Source organism: Prinia subflava, chromosome 6 (assembly GCF_021018805.1).
Source record: "Prinia subflava isolate CZ2003 ecotype Zambia chromosome 6, Cam_Psub_1.2, whole genome shotgun sequence".
Lineage (NCBI taxonomy): Eukaryota > Metazoa > Chordata > Aves > Passeriformes > Cisticolidae > Prinia > Prinia subflava.
The window spans coordinates 32,934,623-32,959,526 of record NC_086252.1 but is presented as its reverse complement, the minus strand read 5'-3'; the positions used below and the strand labels follow the sequence as shown (position 1 = coordinate 32,959,526).

At 37.2% G+C, this 24,904-nt stretch overlaps 1 protein-coding gene across 1 annotated transcript in view; it reads left to right on the top strand.

Annotated features, from left to right (window-relative positions):
- Positions 1-21,885, top strand: part of DARS1 (aspartyl-tRNA synthetase 1) — a 36,331-nt gene extending 14,446 nt beyond the window's left edge. Inside the window, exons 5-16 of the mRNA XM_063400987.1 lie at positions 4,255-4,357; positions 5,619-5,699; positions 6,158-6,217; positions 13,973-14,084; positions 15,855-15,989; positions 16,842-16,989; positions 17,903-18,049; positions 19,008-19,050; positions 19,666-19,746; positions 20,307-20,418; positions 20,815-20,886; positions 21,661-21,885. Of these exons, the coding sequence (XP_063257057.1) occupies positions 4,255-4,357; positions 5,619-5,699; positions 6,158-6,217; positions 13,973-14,084; positions 15,855-15,989; positions 16,842-16,989; positions 17,903-18,049; positions 19,008-19,050; positions 19,666-19,746; positions 20,307-20,418; positions 20,815-20,886; positions 21,661-21,752 (1,186 nt within the window). The 3' untranslated portion in view covers positions 21,753-21,885. The remainder of the gene's footprint in view (positions 1-4,254; positions 4,358-5,618; positions 5,700-6,157; positions 6,218-13,972; positions 14,085-15,854; positions 15,990-16,841; positions 16,990-17,902; positions 18,050-19,007; positions 19,051-19,665; positions 19,747-20,306; positions 20,419-20,814; positions 20,887-21,660) is intronic.
- The last annotated feature ends 3,019 nt before the right edge of the window (positions 21,886-24,904 follow it).

Below are 24,904 nucleotides of genomic sequence, written 5' to 3'. Positions count from 1 at the left end.
TTGTTCAGGATTTATAAATAGAAAAGTGCAGAGAGCAGTGTGAGACTGTGATAGATAACTGCCTTAACAGGAGCCCGTGCAGTTCTCTGACTTTTGGAAAAGAGGAATAAAATGCCATTAATGTAATATGTGCCTGACTCTAGGCAATTCTGGAATATTTTGTCCACTTTTGTTGTCTTTGTGTCTGAATACATGTCAGATTGGAAAAGGTTGATGGTGAAGTTGCAACGAGAAATGATCCATGGTCAGGCAAATCTGCCTTCTGTGAGACTAAAGAAAACTCTGTTCTATCCTGGAGAAATTAGTGACTGATTTAAATCCCAGTCTGCTGCTGCTATGCAAGATTTTCTACCAGTGGAGGGTTCTTTACATTGCAGGTACAAAGGTATGACAAGACACAAGGAACAGAGGATGAAATTAAGGGAATTTGAAAAGGAGATGAAGTGTAGGGTTTTTCACTGAAAATTACTAAAAATGCTTTGTGGATTTTGTTACTTAAAAATCTTTAAAAGCAGATTAGCTCTTTTTTTTCCCCAGAAGATACCCAGGTTTAACCAAGTGGTAGAATGTTGGTATAGGAAACCATTTTCAGAGTGAAGAGAGTAAGAATAGGTGTTTACTTGGCCTTTTTGTATACAATGTCAGATAATTTCCTTTCAGGGCGCTTCATGTATACTTGCTATATTTGTGCAGACAGGATTACAGTTGCCCTTGTTGTGTACAAAATGTTTAAACTTTTAAATACTTAAAAAATACTTAAAATACTTAAAAAATGCACTCATTTTTTGAAAGTAAGCCATTGCCTTCACTTTCACTGGCATTCAGATAAAGGATCATTGATTATTATGTATTAAGACAACTATTTAATATTTTGTGTTTAATAATGTATTAATATAATTTGTGCAGTCTGCTTACAGAAAGGTGTTGAAGAAAAAACAACAAAATGCCAGAATAATGACAGATGATATAGTAGAAGTAAACATTTTCTATTTAAAGTCTATAAATAACCAAGTTTCTTCCTATTCTTATGGTTTTTAACCAAGTTGATTGTGATTCACTTTGGGAGGCCAGCATGGGTTCAGCTTGCAACACAAAGCTGTTGATGAAAGATGTTGTTATAAAGACTGCAAGAATGCAATCCTGTGGTTAAAAGAGAAAGTCTTGGCTAATAGATGTGCAGCTAATTAAGAGGGACATAAGGCATCTAGTGGACACTTTAGAAATTATAATCTTGATTTTTTTTGGACATACATACAAAATAGTTTCCTATATACAGAATTTTTTTATTGTTGGACTTCATGAATCTATACACTTAAACAGTTTCTTTTTGGATTAAACAATCTAAATATGTCATCTGTCTTTTGTTAATGCCTTATGCGTCCTACTTTAATTTCTAGTCCCTGGTAATAATAATTACTGGTATAAATGTTGTTGTCCTTAATGGAAATGGTGGCATGTTTTTTCTGCTACTTGTTCACTTTTATTGGTGTTTGGGGGTTTTTTGTTACCCAGGGGAATTTTATCAAAAATCACCTAGATTACTTATTCCTGCTGCTGTGGAGAATGCTTTGCTGCAGTTACTGACATATTATTAAAACATCTTGTTTTTTGTTGTAACTTGAAGTGAAAATGCCTTTTCAGTAACATCCTTGGAATTACCTGTGGAGGTCAAAGCAGCACCTTCCAGGTTTCTGGAGTTTATGCTTAATGCAGTGTTATGGGCTTCAGACACTTCAGCTCTGGGTCTTGCTGAGCATGGGTCAAACAGAACTCAAAACACAAGCTTTTATTTCCATACTGGATTGAATGTGGAGTTTAAATGAGGAAAAGCACATTTTTTAAATTATCAAATGAAAGTTTACAGGAGATGATGGATGTTTGTAAATACAAAGATGGTCACATGCAGTAGGACCCTGCCTAATGCTTTTGTGTGCCCAGGCAATTAATTAAATATTTGGTTACAGGGACCTACACAGTTAGGAACACAGTTGAAATACATCTTAAAATTAGGGCAAATGTAATTACCAAGGAATTCTACAGTTTTAAATATGTTCCAGATCAAGAAACATGTTTTAATTGCAGCTCTAGTGTAGAGACGAAGAGAAAGCTCATTTTATCCTGTGTGAAGTTTTAAAGTTAGGCAAGTTTGCGAAGCAGTATTGCAGTTACAGTGATGTAAAAGTCAGCTTCTTCCTCTATTTTTAACCTGATACCATTTTGCATGTGTTGAATTCCTTGCATGTTCTGGTCAGAGCTCTGTACAGACTTCACTAACAGTTCTCATCCATGGGATCACCAATCTAATTATGGATCCATCATACAACATTTATATTTAAGTGCTCTTTTCTTTTTCACAGCACAGAGAATTCCCTTCAATAAGTTTAAAGCATTATTTGCTGTTACTAGTGAGAAGGCTTTTATTCAGCAGATTAGAAACTGATATTTTCAGTGAAGACACTGCTGTTCGTGTCATTAGTGGTGTTTTCTGGACATTTGCCAAAACATTGACATTGAAAAAGAAGTGGAAAAAAGTTCACATACGAGTAAAACTTTAATTCTTTTAAACATTGACGCATTTGAAAAGTAAAGGGAATTTATAGTTACAGTTAATACTGGTTTAGCATCATACATTCTCAGAGATAATCAAGTTCTCTTGCATCCAAAGCACTGTGTTGGTTCTACAGTCAGTGTAAGGAGTTTCAAACAGAATCATTTGTAATAGAAAGTACTTGGAAGCACTTGGTGTCATTTCAATTATCCTTTTTCATATTTGTTGCCTCTGCTAAACTAATGCAGATAGAGATTTACCCATAACTAAATGGATTCTTTTTTAAAGCCTACTCTCAACCTCTGCTTTGTACAAATTTAGTTGTGATTTGAGCAACTCTAGCTCTACTAAAGTGTAAATGTGGCAGAAGAACACACTGTTCATGAATTTAATGCAGTACATGGATTTACCTAATGGTTAAGCAAGTCAAGCATGTGAAGCACCCTTGTCTGTATTAACTTTAAAGCACCTAATAAGTTCTACCACCTGAAAGTATTACCATCAAAAAAAAAGTATAATCAGCTAAAATACTCAAATTTGGCTTTTTATTTTTTAGTTAATTGGAATTTACTTATAGTGCCACTGTTAGGTTCTGAGAATTTGATGCTTGAATTTTCCACTGTTATTTGAGATCATCAGATTTTTCAAGATTTTTATTCAAAGTAAAAAAAGAGTGCCTTCCTTTTAAAGCTGAGGGTTGTTAATGGCTCTTTGCTTTGCTGCTTTCAGCCAGTTTGTCTGATGGCATCCTCACTCACCTCTTCTTATTTGCAGTTACATTGTGAGCCTGATACTTTCCTGCTGTCTGAGGGCTTAGGTGGTCAAGTGATGTACATAAAGTGCTTTTCAGCTTTCTCAAGAAGGACTCACAAGTGAAAGACTAATGTAACATTAGTTTTCCTAAAAAGCAAAGTAATATATTTAGATATTTGGCTTCATGTAAGAAGAATATTGAGAATATTGAGAGACAGTGAAAGTACATTTCCAGTTAGGGTGAGATTATTTGTGGAAAAGTGCTGGTTTAAACTCCAATACCATAAATGTGTAAATAAAAACTGCTCATACAAATTCTTTTCTCACCTCTGACTCTGGAGGATTTTGTTGTTTGCTTATAGCACACATACTTGATATCATATCTTTGGAAGACTTTCAGGATGGTGTGTGGTGTTCTAATGGACTCTTAGTGACTGTTACTGAAGAGCAGTTAGGATGTCCCCTGTCACAGAGAAATGACTTTGGAGCATCTTGCATCTTTCAGTCACAAGTCACGTAGTTTAAACAAGCTGAACTAGTTTTGATTATCCCCTTCAGCTGTAGGACTTCCCTTCAGTTTGTTGTTCTGCTAGTGAGGACACATCTTGCAGATCATTGCATCAGCTGACACATGGAAGAGTGTCTGTGGCCTAGAAAAAGAGCTCTGCCACTTGTCAGTTTATATATAAACACACACGGAGAATGGGCAAACACTGAGCTCAGTCATAGTTCTTTCCCTCTCAAGTCTTCCATCACAGTTTGAATTCATTGTGGCTGGGGATATGTCAGCAAACTCCTTCATCAATCAGTTATTAGACATAAAAGTGACTTCAGATCCTTTACTCTGTTCTGATGTTCAACAGTCCATGCAGTGCATGAACGATGCTCAGTGCTGCGGCTGCTGCAGCGTGCAGTGGAACTTACTGAGCCTTCTGTCCTCTCTCTGTTGCCAGCATCACCAAAGAGAGCATTGTGGACATAGAAGCTGTTGTGAGGAAAGCACACCAGAAAATTGGAGGTTGTACTCAGCAAGACGTTGAGCTTCACGTTCAAAGGGTAAACTTTTGAGCAAATGGAACACTGGTTAATTGTTTGATAGATTATTTGTTGAGACTGTCTGTCTGTCTACATACATAACCTTTGTCAGTAAGGAATCCCATGCCAGAGAAATAAACTGCTTTAAACTACAAATTTCAGTGTTTTATATGTAAAAATTAAACACTTCTGGTTTTAAGATACTAGGAGTTTATATTTCCCTGCTTTTATCTGCCATTTGAATTACAGTAAAATAAAGTATCTCACTAGAACAATTTGGCTAGGAAAGCTTGTAACTCTAGTTTTTGATTCTTAACTGCAGTAGATACTGGAATAAAAAGTCTGCTTCTTTTTAAGTGCGAGTCAGGAGTTTCTTCTTTATCAGAGTTACAATCTTCCCCTCAGCACAATGGACTGGAATACATAATACTCACAGAAATAAGCTCTCAGAGGTTTAACAGTATGGAAACTTTTGAAATCTAAAGTTCCTGGAGCTTGTGCTACAGGGCTGGAGGAAGTACAACTTTATAATTTGTTTAAATAGAAAGCATATTTAAACCTTTATGTAATATCCTTTTTTTCTAAAGGTTTTTAACTAAACTGTATGCCTACAATACAGCTGAAAAGCAGTCGCCTCAGGAGTAGGGCACAATGGCTGTTATAGCAGTGAGGTAAATCTTACCTAACAGGGGAAAATCTGCAGATTTTGAAGAAACATGTTCTAATATGTGTGCAGATTATCCTATGCTTGATTTTTCTGAAAGAACATCAAATTCACTGCTCCTCTAGGAGCAATATTAAACCATAAGGCACAGCAAGGTGGTTTTCATTCTCTGATTGTATTTTAGTTATCTCATAAATTTTTGAATCTGAAATAGCTCTTTCAGCTATATTCAGATGATAAGTAAATTATACATTAACAAGGAGAAGAATGGGATGATCTTGCTGGAATCAGAACCTAAAACTCAGTGAAATCTGATATATTCAGAGTTGGCATTCATGCCAAAAGGCTTGTCCCTCAGGCTGTATGAACTTGTTCAGTTTGGTGCTTCCCAGAATACAAGGAGATCCTTCAAATCTTTCAAAGGGAAAGCAAGAACTAAGCACTTCAGTATTGTCATGAGAATGCACGGTGTATCTCAAGTACTGGAATAAAATCACAGCCTTAGAGCAGGCAGCCTATGCAAACACTGTTTCAAGTCTCTGCTAGAAATATCCTTTTGTAAATCACACCTCCTTTGGAGCGGAGCCTCACGCTATTTCTGTTCTCTCTCAATTTCAGATCTATGTGATCAGTTCAGCTGAACCCCGGCTGCCCTTACAGCTGGATGATGCTGTTCGACCAGAAGTGGAAGGAGAGGAGGTGAAAACTTTGCATCCTCAAATGCTTTTTATTGTCTTTGTAGCCAAACAAAAGCACGAAAGCCAAGCAACTTCCTTAATGCGGTGATTCTGGGGGTTTGTTAGGTTTGCATTTACTTCCTGTGTGCTATCCAGAACTGTGTTCAACATCTCTATAGCTTTGATGTCTGCTGAACTGCAGTAGAAGGTCAAAACCAGAGGGTTTCCAATCTTGTGTGTGTCTGCTGCATCCTCGTAGTTGGGTTCTGCCTGTGACCTCTGGGAGAAGTTACACCTTAAACTTTGCTATGCTGCCAGTTTGCTGTATGTTCTTTCTAGAATGATCTAGAAGTTCTGCTGAACATAGAAATAACCCTCTGCTTTTAGCCAGAGGGTGTTTTTCTCCATTGATTTTGTTATGGTTTTGTTTCTTTTTTGGATGTGTGTGTATTCACTGTGTGCTTTTGCGCAACTGTTTAGGATGGAAGAGCTACTGTAAACCAAGATACAAGACTGGACAACAGAATCATTGATCTGAGGGTAAGGAACATGCAGTGCTGCAGGCTTGCCTGCCAGTGCTTATTTTTCATATTTCTGATCCACAAAGCAATAAAGGTCATGGATTTGATGGACTTGTATTGTTGGCCAGAAGAAAAATAAACAGGATGTTTTTGTGGTTTGCATGGTATTGTAAAGGCACAGGATTTTTGAATCCTAAATGTTTGCCTTTACTGACATTAATTAAAGAACACATACTGGTAGTTCAAAGGCAAATATTGGTGATTTCACATGTGGCCATTTACATCTGGGCTTTTTAGCTGCAAAAGTCAAAGTTGACCAAATAGGGACAATGTAGAGACAACATTTTTTCTCAGGTGTAGCTTTTGTTATCCAAAGCCTGTAAAGAGCTCAGTTTTGAAGTATAACATGGAAGTTCTGAGTTTTAACAGGCAGTTGAGGTGCTGTAATGAATGCCTTGCCAGAGAAATTGTACCAGGCCACAACACCAGTCTCATTCTCTTGGTTTCTTCCACAGCATTTGTGTATTTTCCCTTTTTTCCTGAAACACCTTTCTTTATCAGGTCATAGAGACCCAACCTTCTGTGAACTCACAGACCTCCCAAATATTTATTATTTCTGATCAGCAGCAACATACTCTCCACTAAATTATTTACAGAACTTTGATTCTTTTTTAACGAAACAGCAGCTGGCACTTAAATGTGTAACTAACTAAGTGTTACTTATTTGAGGCATCCTGGCCTTTTCCTAGGCGTTTTAGCCATTTTGGGCTCTCCACAATAAAATTTTAATCAACATTTAATGAAGACTGTGCTTAGCTCATTTCTTTTTGATACCTACTACTGCCTTCAGAGTTCTTCATAATGGCAGTTTCTCAGTAAATTAATCTTTGCATCTGCGAAATGAAACAAAAAAGTCATATATTGGAAAAATTGGAAAAGGTCTGGCGCTGAGATACATACAGCTTTTCCACATAATTTCAGCAACTAAAAATACTTGTGTCGATTGTTTTAGTTGTACCAAAGTTCATTGCTTTTCACTTAAGCTTATGTACAGTACTGAGTAACTTGAGTTTGTGGTTACTTTTCAGGGTACTTAGTATCTCGTCATATTGGTTACTTAATCTATCTATAATTAAGGCTTTAATGAAAAGAATTCTATACTAATGATTGAAAGTGAAAATCCTCTGAAGGATCATCAGCTTGTGGTAGTGCTAAGGCAGTGTACTGCATTGAAGGGGAGAAATCTGGAATGCTTGAACTACAAGCTTTATTTGAAAATCTGGTGGTGATTAAAAATAACCAACAGCAGTCCAGAGAAACCATTATAGAAATGGCAAGAAAATCCATTATATTGAAGTATAATAAACTGAAAGGACGAGGCCCAAAGAGAACAGAGAAATTATACAAAGGGAGATAACACTTAAAAATACTGGGTGAAAATGGCTTGGAGGTATCGTTGATTGTAAAGCAGTTGAGGGCATCTGCAGAGCAAAGCTTAAGAAGGTAAATAGGAATGGAAAAAGAGGGAAGACTCATGCCAGATTAAACACAAGAGATGGAATGGAAAGGGCTGGACTGATGTTCTTCTGCCCCTGTACACAGCCAGTAGTTCAGCATGACCCTCCCAATACTTCTGAAATATCTTTGTCAGTACAGCTGTAGGGCATTAGTTGTCAGTGATCTGCTTGGAGACTGCAACTTGTGGATATTGCTGTAACCTCTTCTGTGTCCCAACCACTGTTGGGACACCCTTTCTTCAGCAATGTCTGGCACCTTGTTTTGAGCTCTGAACTTTAACTCTTGTGTTACAAAGCTGTGTTTCTCCTCAGCTCCAGCAGCTGCTGCAGTGTGGTGCTGAGCAGCTGTTCCATGCTGAACAGGAATTCAGGTTAGCTCTTCACAGAAGTGGTGGAAGGATGAAATGCCCGATCTCAGGACTGCACTGTCTGTGTCTCATCCTCTGCATACACCTGTGACTGAGTGTCATCTGCCCACAGCTTGCCTGTGAGCTTGGGTATCTGTCTTGCCTTCCTCCTTTGCACAGGAAAAGTTTGTTTCAGACTGTGTCACATTTCTGTGTGTCTTTTCTGTTGTACCTTTCATTGTGTGTTTCAGAACAACAGCAGATTCTAAATACATGTTGTTTTAATCTGTTTTTTTAAAGGTAGTCCTGAATAAGCAGAAAAGATATTTAATGATGAAAGGGGAAATTCCAGTGAGAACACATGCATTTTTATATATATATGTGTACATCCTAGGCACTGTATATAGTGAAATCACAAGAGTAGGAGTACAAAGAAACCCAGAAAGTAGTAATTCATTTTCAGTGATTTGGTTCCACAGATTGGAGCTACTGGAGTACAAATGGGGCTTCAAAGAGCCTTTAGTGTTTCAAGTGCACTGCATAAGTAGTCACGTCCTAAGGAGGATTGCAAACATGATGTGTTATCTGAAACCATTGTTCCCAGAGTTGTTCCTTCTAGGAAAACCATACCATGGGCAACAAGGAAAAGTGTTAACAGAATAGTTCTAACGGAGATGCTGTGACGATCTGTTCCTACAAGTGTGGGAGGAAGTCCAGCCACAGATAAATGTATCATCTGGTTCTGGTTTCCTCAGTGCCCCAGTTTTTTAAGGAAGAAGGAGGTCACTGAACATCAAAAATAGGGACACTGTTATTTTGAGAAAGATTTACCAAATTGAATGTATAGTTCTTGGTTAGGCTCAGACTAAAAAAAGTCATTTGCATGTAGCTAAAATTATTTTTGTCTAATTAAACACAGTATCTAAAGTAGTTAAGTGATTAGCTAATTTTAAATTGTGATTAACAAAAGAGTTAACTGATAAAGTGGAGCGGGAAACTCAATTATTACATAAATGAATAAACTGGATTCCTGAAAATAGCATCACTCCATCCAGCTACCATGTGTATACCAAGGAAGGTTTGATTATGATGCAATACAAGAAGTGTAATTAATAATAAGGAAATTGCATTAGGGGAGAAAGATGCAAAGTATGTTACAAAGATTGCAAGACTTCCACTCTTGTGTACATGTGGAAATAGACTGAGTATTGCAGTGAATATTAGCAATCTTGCATTTTGTTTGCTGACAGAGATCTCTCAGAAGTGTCTGGTAGTTTAGTTTTTTTAAGATAGAGGATGATAAGTACTTGAATGCCAAGATGCCAAGCTACTGCTGTAGTTGTTATTGTGAGGGATGGAGAGAAAATGGTGATTATTTAGGGCTAAGAGGAAAGAATGGTTACTGGAGAAGAATGAATAGAACCTGTTCCTGGTGGGTTAACTCATAAAATACAGATCACACCCTTGGAGTAGAAAAGTTTTAGAGCAAAGAGAGCTGGTAGCAAGAGAGAAAAGTCCTAGTATAGACCACATTTTCTTTCACATAAACACAGATGACTGTGGGTAAACCACTGTTGACCCAAGTGTCTGTTTTTCACAATGGCTTAATGAAAGTCAAACCACTTGATCATAGATGTTTGATTTACCATTCACTTATTGCAACAGTTAAAAAGGGCAAAGTAGAGCAGTGACTATGTTTTTAAATCTTTACTTTTTTGCTGTTTTTAAGTTTCACTGAAGTATTTGATAGTGTGTAGACTTCCCATATCTGTAATAAGACCTGCAGAAACTATTTTATGAAGTTCTGTGGTACATGAAGATTAATGTAGAAAATACCAGTGAAACACCAATTCTTGTAGTTTGCTTCTTAAAAATACCAATTCAGGTTCATCCAGTTTTACATTGTTTTAAAAAACTATGAAGAAAAGACCAGTGAAAGAAACACTAATTCTTGGATTTTGCTTCTCAGTTTGTCTTTGAAAAAGTTTGAAGAGAGAAACTATTTCAGATTCACCCAGGTTTACAATGCACCTGACTGATGTCCTTGCTCTGCTTTTTATGTCCAGCAGGACTTTTATCTCAACAGTACCTGTCCAAATGTGATTTGAATTTTATGCCTTTTTGCAGTCCTATTGCTGCAATTGTGTCTGGTAATGCCCAGCTCATTGAGACCAAAGCAAAGCATTTTTAGGGTCAGTATTACCCTGTTTAGGCAGCTCAGGGTAGAGCATTAATGTTAAACTGTGTCTTTAGTAGTTTATAGATGTCAGATTGTGTTATGTGATGACCCAGCTGCACACTGATCTTAATGCACTTTTTTCCCAAATACTCGACTACTTCAAGCTTGATTTCATTGTGTTGGATTCAGTTTCCTCATTGCAAAAGCTGCATTTTTCCTGACTGAATCCAAGCTGTAATGAACAAGCAAATGTACAGTTTATTTTCAGTGATTTGGCAGTGTGTACATACACAGTCCAAGTCATTTAGACTACAAACTCCATCTTCATATTTTCTTGTACTATAAGTAATACTGAAATTTGACTTCAGTCACCTTGGGGTTAAAAAAAAAAAGTTATTTAAGATAAATTCCGTTTCCTAGCAAAACCTTCATTTGTCCTGTGTATAGTAGACAAATTGTAAAATTAGTTTAAAATGATAATTACACATTTAAAATAACATATCTTACTTACAAGAATATATATTACATTATTTAGCCAACTATGTATTTAATGGTTGTTCCTGGTGGAAGATAGGTAGCTACAGCAGACAAACAGAAAAGCAAAAATGAGGGGAGAGCAGAACATTCTGCAGCTGATCAGTAAAAAGAGTGAGAGTAAAAAGAAAGTTCACAACTTTTCATGTCTGTGCGTCTCTCTCACCTCTGAGATACGATCATGTTGGTGTGAACTGCCCTCAATTCCACTGAAGAACATTTGGCAGCACACGTGGCTGTTGTTCTGACACTGCAGCTTGTGCCAAATGAAAAGTCATAATTGTTTTTGCAATCTTACAGTGCTCAGTTTTGTCATTATTATCTTCCTTTGTGGCATCTTAACAATAAACACACAGGTGAAATTAGAGTGAGGTTATGACTGAAACTCATACTTCAGCATTGTTCCCTAAACTTTTCTTCTGTCTGTAACTCTTCTTTGCTGTCTGTAACAAAGGTGATTATTGAAAATAATGAGATTATCTGTAAAATTAACTTTGCAGACTGAGTTAAAACATTAACATTGTTAACTGCAACAGCATTTAAGTGTCAAAAATTTGTTTCTGTTTCTAATTAATTCTTGAAGCAATATTGACTATCTTTGCCGTAGTCTCAGCTATGATAGTTTGTCAATACGTATGTGGAAGGGTTCCTGTTGGAATAAACACTACATAAAAAGAATGCCATGGCAAAATCTTAAGGCAAAGGTAGAATTCAGTTCGTTTTGACAGCAGTCTCTGTCTTTAGTTTGCTGTATTGTACCTGAGTGTGGAAGATCTGATTGTGACTGTGGTACTTACCATTGTACAAGCATTGCTATGTATGCCAGCATCTCAGTCACTGAATTATTTTCTTCAAATGAATTTGTTCTCTTTGTGTTCTGAACATCACAAAAGTGCAAAAAATGTTATTAAATCTGAAAAGTTTTTTCTTCATTTTAAAAATACTTGGAAATTGTAGTGACACATAAAACTTTTGAGGTCATTGATTTGACTCCACTGCAGATTGTCAGATGCAGTTCTTTAGGAGCTTATCTCAGATGTCTTGTGGGTCTGTTTAATTCTTAAAAGGAGGCTGCAGTATCACAAATTCCCAACAGTTATCCATGTTGGCAGTCTCTGAATGAATGGACACTGAAACTCAGCCACCTTTGGTGAAAGAAGAGTGGTCTTGTCAGATCTAATTTAAGGTATGGAGAATTGCTTCTTGGTCTGCAGTTAAATAAAAGCATCAGTGTCCAGTGCTGTGAATTTGACTGCTTTCATAAATGCTGTTTCTAAGCAAAACTTATCATTATAGATGGCTTAGGAAGACAGAATCTTTGCCCTCACAAGGAACAGGAGGACTTCCTGCCTGATGAACCTTTGTTACTGGAGAGCTGTGTTAGGTATTGAGTGGCTGTGTTTCTGTGCACAGTTTTGTCTGACCATGTAATTGCTTTCAGACTGGGTTTAGCAACCAGTTTTCTTTTTCCTGGGGCTGTTAGACTTACTACTGCATTCCCACCTGCACTGGAATGAAACTGCTGTTGGTTCACACCAAGTGTAGAAGAGGCATTGTTTTTATCCTGCTTTATGTAAATGTTACACATCTTCTCTCTTAGCGATTTTAGATGTGTCATCAAAATTTCATCAAAAACTTTATTGGGAAACTGAAATGTGACTTAAAAGTTGTCAGCTCTTTCACCTTTCAAGTAGGAGATGGTTAAGAAGAAAAAATCCCTTTGAGTCATCCTGATACTTGGATGTAACACTCTCAAATTATGCCCATAACTCAGGCAGAGTCTTACCACATGTCTGATTCTGGGAGACCAATGTGAAAAAGGTGAAAAACTTTTTGGTACTTTTGTAACTGTTGCTCAAAACCTCATTTCCTTCATTTTGAACACGGGGAGCAGTGGTTGTGGTCTATCAGACATGGTTTATCAGACAGTGAGAACTGCTATTATTTACCAGTCTCAACCACTTACCTACCTGAAATAGTTCATTGGTCAGCTAAAACAGCAAATAACTCCAAACAGCTGCAGATCTGCAGCATTACTGCAGTTTTCTCTTTGGGTTTGTTGGTAAAAGGATGTCTTTATCTTGCAGAGATGATGGATGTAGCTTTATTTCAGTGTTTCTCCTGTCTGTCTAAATTTGGCTGCTTGTATAATTTGTTTTGGTTGGGGGTTTTTGTTTTGTGGTTTGGTAGAGGAGTCATGTGAAAAAGCCCACAAGGCCTTTCTTACCCTAACTGAGGAGCTGGGTGCTGTTCAGAAAGAGAAGTAAACAGTGCTGTGACGCAGGTTGTCGTAAAGAACCGTTCTCCTGCTCCTTTGCAGGAACTCGTTGGTCGTTTTGTACCCTTTTAGGTTGCTCAGTGTCACATTTGAGATGCTGAAAGCACAAAATCAGATATGGCTTCAGTGCTGACGCCTCGCAGTCTTGGCAGCAGTCACTAAGGTGGTTGTTTTGTTCTTCATGCCAAAAGTGTTCCAGGAATGTTTAGTGTAGGTATTTGCTAGCCCAGATGAGCAGCTCAGTTGTGTCACGTGCATAAACAAAAAGAAAATTATCAATTCAGTTAAATCGACTTCTGTTTTCAGCTAAATTCACTTTTAAAGTAAGGTGAAAAAAGGAACTGCAGGTGTTATTGTGGGTTGCTTAAATGTTGGAGGTGTAGACCTTGGGTTTTGGATGTTTTTGTGGCAATGTTGTACATGGTTAACCTGTGGCTGTGTTTATACATGAAAAACGTATTTTGTAGCCTTTAACAGACAGATATTTCTACCTTATGTAAGTTATTAATGGCTTTGCTTTTATCATGCACTGTGTGTTCTGCAGCTGTTCTAGTGTTCTAGTTCAGTGTGCTGAAAGCTTTTTAATAGATTTAGTGCTTTTATTCAATTTCTTACTATAAAACCTTTATTTGCAGAAGCACATCTCATAAATCAGGTATTTTTTTTTTAATGTAGAATTGACCACAGTGCCTTGTTTATAACGGAATATGCTATAAATTGAAATTAATAATTTCTCTGGTTTCCTTTCCCATTTCATTCTGTGGAACAGACAATTATGGATTCACACTTTTCACTGTTTAGGCAGATACAATAATCAAATATTCCTGAGGGAAGGAATTCATCCTTCCAGCTGTCCAGAAGAAGTAATAGAGTCAGGAAAAACTAACATAGCATTCATTATTTTATCTTCTTCTTGTAGACCTCCACTAGTCAGGCAATCTTCTGCCTTCAGTCTGGTATTTGTCAGCTTTTCCGAGAAACTCTTATTCGCAAAGGATTTGTGGAAATTCAGACTCCCAAAATCATTTCAGGTATTGTATGTGTGATCCAGCAGCTGCAGGTGTGCTTCTTTTATATTTGCTCAGTGTACCTATCTGACAAAAATTTAGTAAGTTTTTATTTAAAAAACATAAATTTCCTTTCTAGCTGAGAAATTTTAAATTTTGCTTTCTTGCGACATAGCAAACTTTGTGCAGGTGTCAAGAGTTGGTCTTTACTTTTCTCCTGACTTAGGCTATTAAAAGAATAACAAGAAAAATTATATATATACCTGATTTATGTAGTCTGCAATGCATATGAATGTTTAATTCTGATCATATGCATTATTCTTCAAATCAGTGTTCTCAGTGTTGAACACTGCCTGTTCCATTCTCAGTACTAAAAAAAAAAAGTCTAATTTAGATTAAAAGCAGATTCCATCATAAAGATGTTGCAATAAACATATGGTATATGGCACAATTTGTCACTTCTTTAGCATTGAGAATGTGGCAGAATAGAAGGTGATAGACCACCTTCTTTTTGGAAATGTGGAATAACAGCTTCAGCCTTAAAGTCTGAAATACAGATTTTGCTTCTAGTTCTTTTGATTTACTGTATTGTTTTCAAAAGTCCAATGGCTTCATTTGCTGATGGAGGTTTTTCTTCCATCTTGTTGACGCTCTTTGAGGTTTTGTTGATGCCACTAAGATACATGGCATGGAAAATCAGAGAAGAACATTTGTGTTCCTGTGCTATTGTATGTACATTCATGAAGTGCACATCTTGCTTACAGAATTTTGTGTTTCTGTGTTTATGTTTTGGAAGACATCTCTTGACTGAGATAAAAAGGGAGCTTTTTAACCAAATGCATGTAAGCAACTGTTCTTTCAACATGGAAAGTGTCATTGAACTAGAAGATTAGATTACTTTTTCCTATAGAGACAGATGTATAGTATGAAGTACTAAAAGGCTCTCAAACGATTTATGTAGGGCCTTTGAGGAAGTGTGCAGTGTACCACTGAAGCAAGCAAGCATCCCATTGTTTGGATGAGATCATATTTTGTAAAATGAACTAAGTCAAGTCAATGGAATCCTCATTAAACTTCCAATTTAAACATCATAACTGGTTTAAGATTTGAGGGTTTTAAAAGTTACCTGTGTTAGGCCACTGCACCTCTTAAGTCACACACTGGGAATCGGCAAGGTGAAGTGATGCAGTTTTGGTAGATGCTTTGCAGTAAGGGAAAGGCGTGTGATCCTTGTTCCTGTAGCTGTCCATGAAAATTGCCTCAAACCTGAACAAAGCTTTGTAGCTTTGGTTCATGCCCTCTGGTAGATCTGGAATTGGCTGTGAGAGATATTTATGCCTTCAGTTAGAGAGAATGGTTCTGGCCAAACTGGATGTGCTCTTTGATCTCGGGCTCTGCAGTGAACCCCTGGCAGCCTGAGCCACGGCAGAGGTTGGTTTCCACAGACATGGGGCATGCAGGTGGATGTGTTAGTACAGACAGGTATTCTCTGCTGTTCTCACTCTAAGGTGAGGGTCAGCTGAAACAGTAACGTTTTCAACTACCCCAGCCAAATTTGCAGATTTTCAAGATAAGGTGTGACAGTCCTGAGCTGCAAAATTTACCTTGGCATGAATGGATGGATGCAGATATATCTTTTTCCTCTAATATGCTTTGAAGAAAAATCACTTTTCTGATCTCTAAATATAAGAGCTATAATCTATCATTCTACTTCTGATTGATTTTTTACATTGTTATTTTAATAACTGCTTAATTTTATTTCAATAATCCCTTACAAAAGCACTTGTTTTCTAGCTGCCAGTGAAGGAGGAGCCAATGTGTTTACTGTATCCTACTTCAAAACCAGTGCCTACCTAGCTCAGTCCCCACAGCTGTACAAGCAGATGTGTATATGTGCTGACTTTGAAAAGGTTTTCTGCGTTGGGCCAGGTAAGAAAAGCTTTGCTTTATGCAGCGTGTGAAGTGTGCCCTGGTGGCTTTTAGCAGCTGTGGTACAAGTAAGATAACACACACACACACACACTAAAGCTTTGAATCATTTCACTTGGTGTTTTTTCACTTGCCAAACCAAATTTCAGTTGAGGCGACTGATGACAGTAAAGTTGACAGAGAAGTTGCTGTACATGTACCGAATAGCATTACTTAGAACAAGCTTACTTTTAACTGTCAGTAACTAATAAAAAATGAATAATTTCCTGTCTCATGCTCTCTTTCTCAAAAGCTGATAGGACATGGCCTCTTTAGGTGGCAGTACAATAGTTTTCTTCTAAGACCTCAAATGGTGTAGAGATACCTAACCTGTAAACGCTGAAAGCAAGTCAATAACAATGTATAAAACAAACAAACAAATTCCAAGTAATTCAGAAGGTCTTAAATTTCTTGGTAATCACTAACAGATGAGTCATGCTTTATGGGAAGATGTGTTTATATCAGACTGAGGTGCTATCCCAGAAGACAGACACGTGTACAAGTCCACTTCCTCTGAAAAAGGCGGTTTTCAAATCTGAAAGCTTGTGTGTGCTTGAAAGCTTGGCTGTTTTTTCCACTTGTGTCTGTGGGTCTAAGCAGAGATCCTGCCTCTCTATGGGTTGTGTCTATCTTGTATCCTTTGAGTACCACAGCTGCAGTAATGCTGTCACTGTTACAAATGATGCTCTGAGGCTGCTAGTTATATTTGTGTCTTTCAGTGAGAATTTTCATGTCTAATCCAAATGATGATTGTTATTTTTCCAGCTGGAATGATAATTTCAGGTCAGTTAGAATTTCTATTTAATTTTACAGTGTTTAGAGCTGAGGACTCCAATACACACAGACACCTGACTGAGTTTGTTGGTCTGGATATTGAAATGGCTTTTAATTATCACTATCATGAAGTGGTAGATGAGATTGCAGATACCATGGTGCAGATATTCAAGGGGCTTCAGGAAAGGTAATAAAAGCATTTCCTTCTTTTAATGAGCAACTTTCTTTGACATCTCTGGCACTGTGGAATGCAGTAGGCAAGCCTTTTATCCTCAGTTCATCAGATAATCATTGATAATCTAATTTACAACACAACTTTGAAACATTTTTGCTTTGCTCTAAACTATTTCTTTATGCCTGACTTCTAAGGTTCACTCAAGCCACAGGCCAGTAAACTACTTCTAGCATCTCCTGGAGCATGCTGGCTTGCACTAAGAAACTTAATTTCTGCTGTTAAAAGATTTTCCTAAGAGAAATGATCCATCCTTATTTAAAATGTCCTTCCTTTTGTGCCACTACTGGTAGATTGTTTTATTGCAAAAACTATTTTAATATTTACTGTATAAGAAAGTTTTCTTTAATCGGTGTGATTGTACTAGCCTGCATTTGTTCCATGATAACAACAAGGATTATTTTCCATTATTTACAGTCTAACTCATTTAGAAGCCAGGCTAGAAGTTTAGGAAGTGGTTTCTATTTGCTTACAAATTAGACTGTTTTGCCAGTAGAAATGCAAATCTTTGTCTGTCCAGAAGGAAATGTCTTGTTTATATTCGGGTATTACTCAAATCAAAAAAGAACCCAGGTACATACTACAAATCAAAGGGATGATTTTAGTGTCTTTACTGTGAAAATTTGGCCTAGTCTATTATTTCTTACAAAAGGGATTAACAGAAGTAGTAGTAAAATGTTAATGTCAGTGAAGTAGATGCATTAACTTTGTTGAAACAATTCATTACAGAATTTCTCCAGAAGTGGTTTCAATACAGTTTTTTATGCTGCAAGAGGGACCTCTTGTGGCAAAAATCACAAAGTCATTATTAGGTGCAAGTTCTTGACTGTTTTGTATTTGGCTTCTGTTCTTGTTTCTTTGTCTGCAGATTCCAAACTGAAATTCAGACAGTGAGCAAACAGTTCCCGTGTGAGCCATTTAAGTTTCTGGAGCCAACTCTGAGGCTGGAATACCGTGAAGGCGTGGCCATGCTTCGAGAGGCTGGTGTGGAGATGGGAGATGAGGAGGATCTCAGGTACTTGGCAGGACATAACTGTGTCAGTCTTGGGAAAGTGCAGTGTCAGTTTAGTACTGAGCACCTGACAGCCCTCAATAAGGAAGCACAGCTTTTAGGGGAATAAACAGCACTTTTGTCCAGATCTCTTGACAAGTAAATGAGTGGATGTGAAAATAATCCATTCTTTTAACATAGACTGTAGGTACAAACACTGAAATCTGACAGAAAATAACTGACAACATAAACTGAGAGCAACTTGAACCTTCCAAGGAAGTGTTTGTTTGTCCAGCAATTGCAGTCCTTCATGTGAATTACAACATTGTCTTTGAATGGGATTAAACAAAATTATTCTGCTACCTTAAGGCTTTCCTTTAAATAACATCCTTCCACCTCTCAGGAAAATGATTAAGCAATCTTTATGAATTCCCATTGATTTACTGAAAGATAGTTTAATTAGCAGTTTATATATAAAAGACATTTAATGAACTAAAACAGTTCTGTTCTTCCCCATAGTATATCCAGCACCATTAGGGTACTGTGTGATTTTAAGTTTAATGATCTGTGCATCAAATAAAGTTTTCATCATAAGAGTTTGATGGAGGAAAATCATTTCCTCAACAACTGTTCATGTGTTTCTCACTTACTGTGTTATATACAAGATGTATGGCAATAGGAAATAGAGTACACAGTTCTTTAGTAATCAGAATATGGTAACCAGGAGGAAGTTACATTGAAAGCAAGAATATTTTTAGGTACCAGTTAATTTAAGGGATTTCTAGGACCAATACAAAATATTTAGAAACAAATAAATATACTTTATCTCTGCAATTTCTGTGTGCACAACCCAAACCAGTCAGAAACAAGTGGATTTTCTAAGGGTCAGGGTGCAGCAGCTCTGTAGTGTTTTGGCCTTTGTGAAGTGTATCATCAGTACAAGTTTAAATCACTTCATTTTAATGATGCTAATCTTTTTCAGCACTCCTAATGAAAAGCTCCTGGGACGCCTGGTAAAGGAAAAGGTAACAATTATTTTAGAGTAAATAAATTTGTCACTGAATCTGAAACCTGATATTGTGGAGTCATAGGGTTGGTGTAAATACCTATGTGTAAATGGTATCTCAGAACTTGCAGAATTTGTCAAGAGTTGGTGATTACCATTTTTTAATTGACTCCATTCAGCACATTTTGGTGTTGTGTATTTCATTTACTGTCAGTTTTGTCTTTTGTCATTAATAAGCAGTTTCAAACCATTTTTAATCTTGTATATTTATTTCTATCGTATGTTGTACTGGGGAGACCAAACAGGATAGTATGTGCCAAAGCCACTTCTTAAGAGACTTAAAAAAAAAAAAGCAAACCAGATTCTAGCAAAATTTATAGGAGAAGATGAGATCTTTGGGGGGGAGAGTACCTGTTACAGCAACACATTTTACTGCTCAGCATTTATATAAATAGTATTGAAAAACTGAGAAAGAATGCACCACTTTTATTGATAACTTAGACAATATTGTGGGAAGCTGTTGGGATTGTTTTTTTAAATTTTATTTCAAAGATTGACTGGTTCTGTCTTTCTCTTGTAATTTGTTTTCCATGTAGTTTTCTCTTGTACTAACTGTTCTAAATTTCTTATTCAGTATGACACAGACTTCTATATCCTTGACAAATATCCACTTGCTGTGAGGCCTTTTTATACAATGCCAGACCCATCCAACCCTGTAAGTAAAATTCCTGGTTGTTGTCAATGTGGTGGATTTTTTTTGTTGGTGTTTTTTTGTTTTGTTTGTTTGTTTTTGGTTTGTTTGTTTGGGGGTTGTTGTTGTTTTGTTTTTGTTTTAGTTCAAATTATTCCATGTAGGGATAACTTGATAATACAGATAAAGTGTATTAATATGACCACAGAATCATTGAATGGTTTAGAGTGGAAGGGACCTTAAAGATAATTTAGTTCCAGCCTTGCTGTAATTTAAAATTATGATAACAAGAGCAGGTTAGGGTTACATGATTTGTCAAGTGTTTTCAGTTACTCTTCACTGGTGAAAACATACCAGAAAGAAATGAGCAAAAACTGGGAGAGCTTTATGAAGAGATCTCCATGGTCAAACACTGCTGCCATCACTGAAAAGTGGCAAAAACATTCTTCCAGGGCAGCAGACACTTTAGCAGAAAATAAATGTTTTTTACAACTTTGGATATCAGAAAATTAAGTTATTGAGAGGTAAATATTTACAAACTGTGGAACTGTAGGTAGGAAATAAAGTCCTTTTTATGTTTCCAGAAAACCTCTAACTCGTATGATATGTTCATGAGAGGGGAAGAAATCTTGTCTGGAGCTCAGAGAATTCACGACCCCCAGCTGCTGACAGAAAGAGCCAAGCATCATGGCATTGGTAAGAAGGCAACTTAAAGAACTTAAGACATGACTTGATTTGTGTCCTGCAGAGGAAGAATTTGGGGTGGAATTGGTTATATGAGTGGTAAAATCAGAGTTCTGTTTTATTCTTACTGTTAATCCATTTAAGTCTGTTTAACCTTCTAGAGTGGAGTATTAAGAAACTAGTAAATCTTCCAGCATCACCTTGTTGAATAGTTATTAATCAAATTGTATAACAAAACTGCTACAGTCATAAATTCTAGTTAGCTCTGGACAATTTACATGTTCAATGAATAAAACCCCACTGTTAGTTTGTAATTTTTTTTTGTTGTGCTTGTAGTCCTGAAGTCACACTGTATGTTTGGCTTGGGGTTCATCAAGCAGGTGAGAAACCAATACTTTTCTTTTCTAGATTTGGAGAAAATAAAGGCTTACATTGACTCCTTTCGGTTTGGTGCTCCTCCACACGCAGGTGGTGGAATAGGTAAGTATCTGGTTTTGTTTAGCCTGAGCTTAACTTACACTGCTCAGTCTCAAACAGAGTTCAATATAAAATTCTGAATAGTGACCTTGTTAGGTAAAAATGTGGGGCTGTTTATCCTGGAGAATTTAAGAAGAGAAGCTCAAATTTAAGTATTTTCTTAAAATAAATAGACAAAATACTAATGGCACAGTCTGGCGAGTTTAAAAAGAGGGTGATCACAAGAAAATGTGCCACTTCACTAGCCAGGCACATCACTTTCAAATTTGACCAGTGAGGAACATTTAGGGAAGCGAGAAAATACTGTATAATGTATGGATTTATCAAAGTCACCATCATACCAGCAGACACTGCTCTCTGTGTATTTGATGAAGGTGTTTTGCAGTGAAGAGAAATAAGTGATTGCTTCTTCATCTGTTTGGGAGCATGCAACATTTGCAGGTAGTCCAAAATAATTTAGGCCAGTCAGAACTGACATCAAGGAAGCTGAAGCTGCATCTTTTCTTCAGAGTAGATGGTCCTTGTGGCAAAGTGCCTGCCAAACAGGAGATGCCACGAGAATTAACTCTGCATTCAAGCTGTTGCAGGTGGAAACCTTAACATAGGAGGTGTATGGAAAAACATCTGGGTTCCACCCATCGTGGCTGGGGTGCTTATAGCCTGAGGATCAGGAAGAGCCTGCATGATGGGCTATGCTCACTGCTGGGAAGGACCTGCAGCTCCTTTGGGGTTTGAACAAAGGCTGGCAGTGCTGATGGCTGCTTTCCTGTGCTGTAGGGCTGGAGAGAGTGACCATGCTGTACCTGGGGCTGCACAACGTCCGCCAGACCTCCATGTTCCCGCGGGACCCCAAGCGCCTGACGCCCTGACAGAGCTGCTCAGAGCTGCAATGCTCTGCCCTGCAAACAGGATCTCACTGCAGGCACAGCCCCTGCTGCTGATGAACGTGTGTTGATTGATTGGAGCATTATGATATGCAATTAAAAACAAAATTCTCCTTGATTAAGTGCCACAGTAATTTTTTTTTATCCATAGCTGTTTATTTAAAGGAAAATATTTTAACAGATCAAGACTCTTTGTATTGGCAACTGCACGTTTTTAATGAAAATGGGATACTTTGAATTAGTATTTTAGTGTCATGTTAAAATTTTATCATTTTTCTAAACATTTTATATAACTTATGCAATAACCATTTTGCATTTTTAACTTATGTCAGCAAGATTGAATATTCTGAAGTACTGGCTCCAAGATAAAGTGACTGGATGCTTGCAATTTAAAAATCTGGAGAGACCAGCCAGTTGATAATTTACATGAGTGGCAGGGAGGGAAGCAGGTGAGAACATTCTTAACAAGAAGTCTTCATAAGAAGTTGTTAAAATAGGTTGAAATAAAACTCTCATAGTAAATTAGATACAAATCTGTCTGGTCTTTTGCTTTGGATCCTTACAAGATAATGTATCAATAAGGCTTTTTTGGTTTGTGTTTTTAACTGATGTAATAATTGTCTAAAGTTGAAATTTATTTTCTATTTTCTCCTCTTTTTTTTTTTTAAGTTTTATAAAAGCCATAGGCCTGGTCTTTATTTTATGTTACTATTTGAGAATGGTTGCAGGTTTATACATGCTCATGGAATACAGAAGGGATATATAATATTCTCAGAAAATAAATGGATAATGAGTTTGAGGGCAGGTCATGTGTTTTCCTGCCTGACCCAGCCTCTGAGATAACAAACAAAACAAGGATTTCATGCATCTTTTACCAAGGAAAAAAAACCCCAAATTATGTAAGTCAACCTATTTTGGGCCATTTTTTTATTTATAAATGCTATGAACAGCCCAGCTTCATGCATGTAGAGAAATTGAGTGTTTCTGTAAGTCAGAGTCCTTCTGAAATTCTTTGTAGACATAACTTTTTCTCAGATTATTCACTTACTTGAACTCCTCAATCTGTAGCAGTGCACAAAGCTACTTCTTATTGTCATCCTCCTCCCAAGCCAGAGAATGTTCCCTGCATTTGGAGAGGCACCAGTGTATCTGAAATTTCCTTTTGTAGACTGCATCTGAGAGTTGGTTTTCAAATTTAAAGCTTTTTGTAAGTGTTGCTGCCAAAGAGGAAAGGATTAAATTCCTGACTTGGGTTCTGCAGTACTTGTTCTAATATTCATACATATTTGTAATTCCTGACTTAATTTTTGTTTAACATTTTACATGATCAAGCTTTCAGTAGGAGGTACGGTGTGGATGGTCTGTGTTATTTTTGCTACCTTGATTTTTAAATGTCAGAGAAGTCATATATTGGTTATGCTACAGAAAGGTCAGTGAGGCTGTGTATAAATTGTGTAGAGTTTCACAAAAGGGCAAATCATCTTTGCAGCTGCCATTGAACAAGACTTAATTTTAATGTCTTATGACAAGAGTTCTCCATTAGAAAACAATCATACTAAAGGTCAGTCAGGTAAAGTACTGGAAATATAGAAGTTAAACTTTGTTTAGAAGTCACACAATTCAGGGAATAACACGTATCAGCTTTGCTTATGAGTCTGTTGTAATTAATTTACTGTGGAATCTTCCCCAAATCATTAACTTAAAAATCTTACACTGTAACCAGTTGTACTTTGCAAAGCTAAGTGAATTATAAACACAGCTCATTGTCACAGACTTGTTACGGATGAATCCAAGTTTCAAAACAGTTGTTTATTTAGCTAAGCCAAGTGGAATGAATTTAACTTAATTACCTTTGTTCATACAGAAACAGTAATATATTCCACTTTGGATGTGCATTCTTCTAACCAGGAGCAAAATTACTGACCTAAATTTCCTGTCCACAAACAAATATCCTGGGTGCTGTTTCTTGCTCTACATTTGGCAGCAAGTTTTGTGCATACATGCCTGTAACAACTGTGATTATACCAATTCTGTTAAGAGTTATTCAAACTCACACTGTAGCCTGATTCATTCACAGTAACTGCACACGAACAAGAATTCAGATGGAGGCCCCCGATTCCTTTGTATGCTGAATCCTTTCATGCAGCCTTTCTTAGCTAACAGAAAATAATTATGATCATAAATCAAAATGCATTTGTGCTGCATGTCATCTTAACAGGATACTTTAGTGGGAGCTGCAGAGTGTTAGAACTTAGTTTGAAACTCTGCAAATAATGAAGATCTGGAAGACCTTTATGGTGTTTTGATAGGTAGCAAGCCTGCTGTAATAGTTTTTGAAAAGTAAAACATGTACTATCCTTTATTTCCAGTTACTTGCAGGAAATTTACCAGTTTACAATGAGTCCACGTTGCTGCTGCCTCTCCACCAGGTAAAATGGTTTTGATTTTGTTTTCTTCCATTATATTCAGATGGTAATTACAGTGGTGCAGTTTTTTAAACTAAGGAACTAAGAAGCATATTGGTTAGAATATCCAGGGAGTCTGTCTGCTCAAAGCAAACACAAAGCTTCAGTTTGCCTCTGAAGTTTAACTGCGCCGTTTTCCTGTGGAAACCCATCTGTGTTCACTGAGCTGTCTCAATGTGCCCAGTGGGGAAGAGGAGTCAGGCTGTTCTTTTGGCAGCCAAGTGCAGGCCTGGCTCCCCATGGCTGCCCACACCTGCTGGGATAACCCTGGTGGGCAGCACCTCACAGCTGCCTGCTCCCTGCCCAGTGGCCCAGGGAGGAGGAAGGGAAGAGTAAAAGCAGGAAAACTTTGTGCTTTCACCCAGTGCCTGTCAATGTCATGGACACCACTCCATGTGAAAGCAATGAATGGAGGAGAGTGCCTTGACAATATCCATTGTGAACACCATATGGTTCATAGGGTTCCAGAAACTTCCCCAAACAGATTTTAATTATTTACTGTTTCTTCTTCGGGTAATAGTAGATTCTTTTTTAAGAGTGAGAAATCATCTAGGACTGATTATTTCTTTTAAAATAAGCCTCATACCAACTTGTGCACATTTTTCCTAGTATGATTTCATAACAAATGGAATTTACTCACCACAGGTGTTTTAAAAATTACCAAGTTCGTTC